The 10,364-nt window shown below is 35.9% G+C and overlaps 1 protein-coding gene across 1 annotated transcript; it reads left to right on the top strand.

Annotated features, from left to right (window-relative positions):
* Positions 1–1,593: 1,593 nt before the first annotated feature.
* LOC124155219 (piggyBac transposable element-derived protein 1-like) lies at positions 1,594–2,436 on the top strand. Its single transcript, XM_046528934.1, has 2 exons — positions 1,594–1,882; positions 2,036–2,436. Exons 1-2 carry the CDS (start codon positions 1,594–1,596, stop codon positions 2,434–2,436), a joined length of 690 nt encoding a protein of 229 aa, XP_046384890.1.
* The last annotated feature ends 7,928 nt before the right edge of the window (positions 2,437–10,364 follow it).

Raw genomic sequence — 10,364 nt, 5'->3', positions numbered from 1 at the left:
CTAGCAGCCTGCATCGCAGCGGCGCTCAAAGCCTCGTCCCAAGGTCACCTCACACGGCGACAGCGGGAACCAGAATGACGTCACACGGGGTTTTTCCCAGCATTAATACTTACCCGTCGCGTTTTCGCGCGCTTGAAAATGTTCACTTTTCATTTAATCGCGAAAAATAGAAATCGTCATTTAAAAATCTAAAAGCGTGAAATCCGTACCCCAGGAGTAATAATATTTCGATTTAGGCAATAAAAAGTTATAGAAAACAACCCTATTTTGGGAGAGTGTGGATGTATAATTTCATCACATGCTATCTATATGACCATTCACGATCGTTCCTCATCAATATGTGGTCTAGGTCACGGCGAGGTGGGTTCTTTTTGGTGGAAAACTGCCATTATATGTTGCTCATACGCATGCGTGTCCTCGTCCCGTTTTTCGGTGGGGAGGGGTCAGTTTTCGCAGCCCAAAACCGCCTATTGGCCCAGGGCGGGCGTGGAGCTACATCCCCCATTGAGTCTCCTACGTGTATTAGTTCTGTGCAGAGAGAGTGCGATAGCCATCGGCCGATAAATCACGAACTGCTGTGGTTAAAACCCTCCTCTTTGCTTCCTTCGAGGTCCTCCTTTCCATTTGGTGGGCGAGGAAAAGGGCCAGATAGTTCGTCATTGTGTGCACTCCTCCTCCTTTCTTCGTTTGCCTTGCTCCAGCAACCGCTCCCGACGAAGGGCGTGTATCGGGTTTCGTGGCAATGTATCATTCATTGCTGGGTCACCGTTTGGCCAATGAGAACAGAATGATGGGTAGTACGACGATTCAATGGCTCGTTAACCGTTTACAGTCCAATGTTCCCATTTGGGAACAGATTTATAAAAATTCAAGAAAATTATATTTCGTATCTGTGATTAATTTTATAGCTTTTGTTATGTAAATAAAGTATGGAAGTATTTTTTAAAGTGAATCGCATTACTTGTAAATACATTTGTTGTTAATTATACATTTTTAAAGTTGGTCATTTTCATTACCTCTGTAGTGAGTATGGAGTTTATCCAATATTTTTCTCTACACTCACTCTCAAGTAACGAATACTCAATTATTCAAAAGATCAATATAAATTACATTGTTAAACTTAGTTTTTTTGTCAAGTTTGTATTTATTTACCAAGCAATAACAAAATTTTGAGGTGTGTTCCCATTTGGGAACATTGGACTGTCGGCATATCTAAGTCAGTTGCTCTTTTTTGCCTCCGATGAGATATCCCTAAACTCTTGTGGTTTTATTTTTTTCGTCCCATACAAAGGAGTTTTGAAACATTGTCGCTTCTTTGGACTAATTATATCTGAATACGCCACCTCAGGCTGCTTGCAGCTATATGAATACATTATAGTTTCTTGCTGGACATTGTGGTTGAAATAGATCCGGTCAACCCGAGTGAGTTGGAACAGTCTTCTTCTAAATGCTTGATTGAGGTTAGTTCTTCGATGTGCCTTGTTCCTTCAGGTTGCGATGTCCAGTGTGTGCTCTTCTGTTGAGTCATTCTGAGTGTTGGTTTTGTGATTACAATTTTTGAAGAACATACCTTTCTTAGACACTTCTGATAAAATGAGCTCAAAGGAGTTTCTTACTTTGAAAGAAGTAGTCGAATATTTAGACGTTCTAAGTGACGATGAACTGTCGGAATACGAGTTGTGCCAGCTTCCCCCTGAAGAGGACCACCGTTTGACGGATGAAGAAGATGTCAATGAAAATGATCTAGGGGAAATTATTCCGGCTGACACGTGTGGGAAAATCAGCCTCACTCTACCAAACAGAGATGATGATGGAGAGAAAGAGAAAGACAGTCTGTCTAGAAGGAAAGGAGTAAAACAGAAAAGCATTACTATGGGAAAAGGTCAGTAAAATAATTTTTCCTCTTACTTCGTTGCGGAATTATGTTCTTTTTAAAATTACAATTCAGCATCTTTTAAGACTTCCAAACTTTTCATTTTGTTCAATTTATATATTCCTAAGCCACGAAGTAATTGAATGATTGTATCATTCACAGGCAATGTTTGGAAGAAGCTGAATCAATTTGAAAAAGAAATTCCGTCAGAACCAATGCGGGGGCTAGATAATCATCTGGAGGAACTGGTTGCCTTGGAACCGATTGAACTCTTCTTCAAGTATTTACCACAGCAGTACTTGAGTCATGTTGCAAACATGTCCTCTCTTTATGCCCAACAAAAAGGCTCATCTCTTGATGTTACGTGGGAAGAGATTGCTCAGTTCTTCGGAATACTTTTGTTCAGTGGATACCACACAGTCCCCCAAGAAAATTTGTATTGGTGTTCTGCAGAGGATATGTCGATTCCAATTATTCCATCAGTGATGCCCAGGAATCGTTTCAAAGACATAAAAAGATACTTTCACTTGTCCGATAACAACATGTTGCAAAAGGGTGACTAATTAGGAAAAATTTCTCCTTTGTATAGAGAGTTGGGAAAAAACGTCGTGCAATTTGGAATCTTCCATAAGGAACTAAGCCTTGACGAATCTATGGTTCCATATTACGGCCATCACTCGAGCAAAATGTTTATAAAAGGAAAACCAATTCGTTGAGTACAAAATCTGGATGCTATGTTCATCATCAGGATATCCCTATGCGATGCAAATATATGCAGGGAAAGAAAAAAATTCTACTGGACCGCTGGGAAGCAGGGTAGTATGCGATCTTTTGGCTGTTGTAGAGCACCCTAAGCAAATGGAGTTATACTTCGATAATTTCTTTTCATCCCACTCACTGCTTGCAGAACTCGTAGATAGAAGCATAAAGGCAACAGGTACAATTCGTGAAGGAAGGATAGCCAAATGCCCGCTAAAACCAACAAAAGTGATAGCAAAATCTCACCGAGGGGATTTTGATTTCCTATGTGATGGAGTGGTATTTTTCTGTCGATGGAATGATAATTCAGTGGTTACATTAGGGTCCAACTGCTACACTACTGAGCCATTTGGTTCTGTAAAGAGATTTTCTAGGAAGGAAGGGAAAAGGATAGAAATTACACAACCGCAGTTGATAAAAAAATATAATTTGGGAATGGGGGGAGTTGATGTATTGGACAAACTTCTGGGTAGCTACCGACCAAAACTTCGAAGCAAGAAATGGCGGTGGAATCTTTTTTCAAATGCTTTGAGTATGAGTGTCGTCAGTGCGTGGCTTTTGCACAGGGAAATCCACGGAAAAGGGTCGAAAACACACTTGGAGTTTCTCCGCGACGTAGCGACTAGTCTCATGCGACTACGCCCAAAAATAATCTCTCATCCTGGACCTAAGACGCACTCTTCAGTGAAACGAAGAAAAACTGGGGGGCACATTCTAAATAAATCTTCACAGGGAAGATGCGTAGTCTCCAAAAAAAACACTCGCCTCCAATGCACCGAATGTGAAAAGAAGATGCATCTTCACTGTTTTTCAATGTATCATGAATAATCAATAAATGCAATTTATACACTGTATAATGAGAATGATGTCATTATAACGTGTAATTTTTACCACATTTATGATATTTTCGAAAAATACACATGCTCAAAAAAAAGTAAAACCTTGAAATTTTATTCACTGGAGTGTCCAATGTTCCCATTTGGGAACATGCTTGAAAACGCATTTAAAAATTTTTGTTTGGGTTTTCTTTCATAAAATCTCTTAATTAGCTGTAGAATAAATAGAATATGCATTTAAAATAATAAAAATCAGTTGGTAAGTTAGTTCGGTCTTTAAAGGGTTAAGTAGTTACCATAATCGATGTCTCAATTATTATGTCTGTAGTTTCATAGTAGTCACGTTCAATTGTGCCGACAGGAATCGATTGATTACTGTGGACAAACAGAAGTCGATTTTTACTAGATATATATTTTTGATTACGATTTTAAGCTGAAAGATTGGGAGGAACTGAGAACCATAATATTGAACTAAACATTAATTTTTACATGTGATTTTTGTGATGTACCTCCTGTGACTCTGAAGCTATTTGTCCCCAAAAAATGTTGGATGGGGGATGAAAAATGTTGGGGGGTTAAATCATAGAATTTTAGTAGGGTGGAGGATGTATGCCTTCATCACATGCTGTCCATTTGCCGAATTGTGACGAATCCGGTGCAATCTTTTTAACTCCGGATCTGATTTCGCTTATAAGCTCAGGAATCGGATGGAACTTTGATTTTTATCTATGATTTTTTCCTGAATAAATTCTCAAACTTTATGTTATCGCTTTTTCAAATACTTAAGAGCAATTAGTATTATATATTATGTTTTAGAGAAAATAAATATTTTAGTGGTATAAATAAAAAACCAATGGAATTTCGAAATGTTATTTTTATATTAGTACGTCGCATGCATCTTTTTAAGCACATCACTAAATATTTTTCTCAAAATTGACAATGAGCTTATGACTTTACTGCATTATTTCCTTAGATATGGGAAGTCATTATGTGAAAATATGTCATTCATTTCTTGAAATACGACGGTAACGTTGGATTTTTCTACAAAATAGTAACTTTCCTATTCAAAATTATGCTGATACTTTGGGTGGCTGTCATAAATAAAAAATTTCATGCGCAGCTACCACAGCGGTCTAAATTTTCACGAAAAAGAAAGAATATTCATTTTCCATGAGATAAGCTTACTTTCTTTCCACACTGCTGTTCGATTTTTCATAGCGTCTAAAATACCTATCTATTCAATGTAATTTCTAAATAAAGCCAAGGAAGGTTACAGGTCGGCGTTCTCAGTAAATGTGAGATCAATCGTTTTTATCAAAAAACGTTTTTTTTTATAAAACTCTTTAATGAAATCAGATTTGACCTCAGAGCAGGCATAGGACTACTTAGCAAAAATATATATTTATTTTGAATATTCCATCACAGTATTTCTACGGGACTTTTTTCTGCTCTTGAAATATAATACTTTCGTTATTGTATGGAAACATTTCACCATTTTCATTATATTTATTTCACCATTTTCACCAGTTATACCATCTAAATCAGGAACGCATCAAATATAACGCTATTTTTTCGTTTTATCACGTATCCACGGTTTATTTCATCATATCCTTCGCTTAAATTGGTGGATTTGCTTCATATTTGCCCGATACATCATCAACTTAAGGAAGAAAACATTGAAAAATGCTATTTGTCTTCATGAAATGCGAAAATAAATTTATTTTCGGTTTAAGTTAACTGAAAATTCCAAAAAAGAATAGAGAATCAATGACTCAATAATCGCGTTTCCCACTTACCTACTATTATCTTCTTCAACAGCTCATTGATAAACGGCTTTCGGAGGTAATTGATTCCAGTTCTATTCAATTAATTTACAAAAAAAATTAATTGCTTATGTCCTTTACTGTATTTGTGACTCAATCACAAAATAACTACCCCAACTATTGAGGCAAAATGTATTAAAAAAATCCGTCCTATTTTGCTTCCTAATTAGGTTGTAAAACAAAGGCAAATGGAAGGCAGAAGTCCATTGGATTTTATGGTGATCAAATTTGTCTTTTTCATAAAATATTTATAGTAAGTGCTCTTCCTACTCGAAGAAATTTTAGTTAGCCAGATAGCCTCCTTAGTCTTAGCATGCTCCATAAATAGGAAAAATATTTCCTTGTCTTTTTCTTATTCTTCAATCTCCTTGAAAATGTCTTCGGTGGCGAATGATTGAATGCAAATGGAGAAGATTGGACCAAATTATGTGAATAAACCGAAATTTTAACAGAAAAATCATGGCTTTCATATGGTAATCTAATGTCCTTTAGGGATCTAAGAATAAGTACTTTCTATCGAAGCAGATATTTTTGAGCCATAGGCTTTTCATGTCTACAGTATTGTAGTATTTACCGGTAATCGTTTTCATGAGGTACTCGTGTATTGTCACAATTACTAAGAGCGTTGTAACCAGCAGCTGAAAACGAGATTGTACTGTGATACTTAGCGAATGCCTTACGATCAGATTCGTAAAACAAAGCCTATTATAAGAGGGCTGATTCAAGTTGGTTAGTTAGAAATCAGTTTGTCAGACTGGGAAACTGGGAAATGAAAAAACTCCATCTTTAGTTTATCTATAGTTTATCAGAAATGGAACCATAAGTTGTAAAATATGTATAATGAAGAAGATATCAATTTTTTCTCCGTTTATTGGAATTAAGTCATGCTTTTCAATTACTCCAGCATCTTTCACAGAATAGATCACGTACATTCAATTCATTAACAGGATTTTGAAAAAAGAGGTCGGTTAAAAATGGGAGAAAATGCATCTTGTGATTTCGCTAGATGCCATAATTTATGGATCTTTCACGAAAACGCCTCATTCAGAAACGCTGTGGGATTCCATGTCGCTCCCCACCATGGTAAAGCATGCTCGCTCGACGAAGTGATTAACTTTTATCTCAATTCCAGATTTAATCTTGGTAACTTGTGTTCTCAAATTCATTCAATATAGTCGATATCCTAAAGCATCAGTTCCGACCTGCGGCGATGCCGAACCTAACATCCCTTGTAGCTCGTTCAGTCTCAAATTTATGTCGACAGACACTGCCTGCGGCTGTAGAACAATGAGCTTGCTCTCTTATTTCTAGAGAAAAATGCTGTTAAAGAAATCTCAGAGGCATCATTTTCAGGTATCTTATACCGAGGAAGAGTGAAAATATCTTATGCAAATCCATTTTTAAATGAAAGACTCTAAAGAGTGAAAAGAATCGTATTTAATGGACATGGTATATTTGTTAATCATTTGGTTATGTGACAGTCCAATCTATCTTCTTGCAGATTCAGAATAAATCCTTTAAATCAGAGTCCTAGATTTTTTTTTCATTTATCATGCAACTATGAAGCGGAATGGACCTCTTCATTAGGTGGAAAATAGAGAATATCAGTGAAATAGTCTCGTACTTACTAAATTCCGAAGTTCTGGTTTAAAAAATTGATTCTTGATCAATCTGACAGAAAAAATATGAAAAAAATGTCCCACCAATTGGTGGCCATTTTAATGTCCGAATCAAAGTTTAACTTTAAAATATATTTTACATAATTAAAACTATTATTTAATTATATTTCATACTTTTATTTCCTAATAAGGTTTTAATATTCCAATAGAAATTTTTGTGTCCCAGAAACTACTACTACTATGTAGCGAACTAAAACTCAAATTCAAACTTACTAATGCAGCAGTATCAGTAATTTTAATTATGTAATGCACGAATGCCGATTGTCCTTAATGCCAATTGATCAATTATATAGGCAGCTTAATGATACCATCACAGTGATATGATATCTCAGATATCGAGTTTTTTATTTATTTATTTACTTTATTTATCACATCCCCCGTAAACAGCACATAACGGCCTTTTACAACGAGGGTTTCCAATATTAGCAAAGCACAACACAAACATCCATGCCCTGGATAGGGATCACCTACCCAGGCAGGATTCGAACCCACGACCTACGGTTTGGCAGGCGAGGACTTTACCCCGCCATCGAGGCCGGCCGGAGTTTTGGGAGCTCACAGCAAAAATGGTAAAAAGACACCTTTACATGCGGAAGAGACTTTATTCAGCTTGTTTTGAGGTAAAATATTAATAATGTTTAGAAACCTAGAGTATCTTACAACATATAAACTCATAGGACATATTAAGGCCATAATACACAGCGATACTTATCAAAAGTTTGTATCAGCATTTTAGGCAAAGTACATTTTGATTTACACATTGGGCCTTTTTATTTCAAAATTATTGATCCTTTAATTGAATATGACTTCATCAATGGCTGTGTTATAAATGAAATCACTGATGATGAAGGTAATAAATGCTGAATCATCGATGAGGGAAAAAAGCGATTGTAATCAGTGTTTTAATAAATATATTGCCCTTTTTTAAATATATAAATATGGGATATGGCTTAAAATAGCTCTTGCGTAGTTTTGGCTGTATTTTTTGTGAACGGGTAGTAAAGTCATGACCATTGTTTACTATTTCTATCGCCAAGAAAAGTTTAATCTTATGAGTGACCCATTTACTTAGCGTCGAATTGCCTTCATTTTCATCATCAAGTGCGACCGCTGCATTAAACCATTTGTCCTCATTCTGGAATACTTATTCCAGGCATTAAAATTTGTTTCACCTTTATGTGTATTCGAAGGAAATAGCCGGCATCGGAATCGAGAGTCTTTCGACCCCGTAAGGTTACACACGAGAATCTAGTTATGCAGCTTATTGGAACTTATTCAACTTCCTCTCCTGAAGAGCCTGTGATTTGGGAACTGGGGTATGGGTGTGAAAACCACGAAAACTCCATCAGTGTCATGATAGGTTCGGAAACTTTGGGAAGAGAGAAATTCGCGCCGGCATTCAATTAAAGGACATTGCACGAGCTGCTATCTACCGAACCTCGTGCTTTCTGTATTGAAGAAAATGAAAAACCTCTGTAGGAAGAGGTAAACCAGAGACCAAATTTTCTGCGGTTATGTTTTAATGCCGTAGTGCTGCTTGGCGTTGCTATGAGAAAAATATTTGTTATCACCTTTAAATCTCTAGGCATCCAGAATATCATATTCATTTTGACCAGTTATCAAGATTTAAACTATCGAGTTCATTAAGTTCTAACGTGCAAATAATTGTCTTTTACCTATCGATTCCAAGTTATGCCATATCCATCCAATATGCAAACATCCTCAAAAATGCCCTTTCGATTTAAAATTGGCAATTTTACCTATTCTATTACGGTGAGATGAATTACTTGCACTAGAAATGAAAATGTAACTTGCTTATGAGAAGAGATTGAGAACCTCCATTCACAAAGAGAAGTCCTGCGATATTTTAGAAAAATGGAATTTCGTAAATGACTGCTTATTCCTATACCTGATTCTGAGTCATGAGAGAAGGGTGGGGAAGAAAGCAGAATAGAAGCACCTTATTTTTTCGATTTAATGCCTTTTACGGAGGGCGGAGTTTGCTCAAATCAATATCAAAAACCATGTCAGCTTTCTTGAAACTATGCCAATAGGAAGATTGCGGATCAGCCTCGGGGATTTGAGGTTTATTACTAAAGTTTTATTGCGAGAATCAGACTTTTCGTAATAAAAGCATTTCTCGTAAATATTCATCTCGTAATATAGACAGCGTTATAGAATATTGTTGATGTTAATTAAATTTGGAGAAAATTTAGGGCATTCAATTACAATATAAATTATGCATAAAATTTAATATGTCTATATTTTGATATCATATATGTTAAAATATTTCTTGGAGTGTAGGTCAACGTTGACCTACACTCCAAGTATTTTATATATATAAAAATATTTTAAAGTGAATTAAACAAGGTCAAGATAAGGAAAAAAAAATAGATTTCATATATTTTAAAAAATTAACTGATCATCTCTTTAGCCTACAATTCAGCAATTTGAAAACTCCTCAATTTGAAAAGGGTTGAATTGCATAGATGGGAATGGCTTTTCGATGTGAAAATGTTGATGACTACAGTATTAAGTACACTGATTATTTCTCATTATTTTTTGGAAGCCCGAAGAAAGAGTTCTATTAATGTCCCTTGAAATTTGCAATAACATTAATCCTCTCGGTACGCGGTAATGATGAGTGAGGGAATGGTACAATTGATATAATTTTACCTTTGTATTGTTGAGAAGTTGATATTAAGACCGATTGATGCTCAAAACAAAATCGGCAGAAGTCGTGGCGATAAATCTAGTTTACTCTCTGTCAACAAAGCTACAATTACTATATTTATTTCGGATGAAAGAGCGGAGTATGAAATGAGTGCTTGCTTCGCTCTTTATCAATATGCGACCTTATTTGATTACCTTTCTTGAAGTCGTTTATTAAATTATTTCTTTCTATTTTATTCTTTCCATTTTAATCCCTGGTTTGACCACTGCCCTCCTCCAAGGCGTCTCGAATTTGTTGCAAAGTTAATATTACCACCTATCGACGCACAAAAAAATGGCAAAAGTTACAGTGATAAGTTAAATTTTTCCTCTGTCAATAACGCAAAATTCACCATATTTATTTCTGAAAGGGTGGTGTATGAAATGACTACTATCTTCGCTCTTTCTACATGCGCCTTTAATTGATTACCTTTCTTGGAATCGTCTATTAAATATTTTCTTTCAATTTCCTTTTATCATTTTAGCCACTGTTTGGACAATTGCCCTTTTCCAAGGCGCATCGAATCTGTTGCAAAGTTAATGGTAACACAGGTTGATGCACGCAAAAAATTATCAGATGTTACGACGATCGGTCTAACTTATTCTCTATCAATATCGCTAAATTTACCGTTTTCATTTCACCTGAAAGGGAAATGTATAAAATGAGTGCTTACTACACGGT

The sequence above is a fragment of the Ischnura elegans genome, chromosome 3, assembly GCF_921293095.1.
Source record: "Ischnura elegans chromosome 3, ioIscEleg1.1, whole genome shotgun sequence".
In the NCBI taxonomy this organism is placed as follows: Eukaryota; Metazoa; Arthropoda; class Insecta; order Odonata; family Coenagrionidae; genus Ischnura; species Ischnura elegans.
This window is presented reverse-complemented; position numbering and strand designations above follow the sequence as displayed.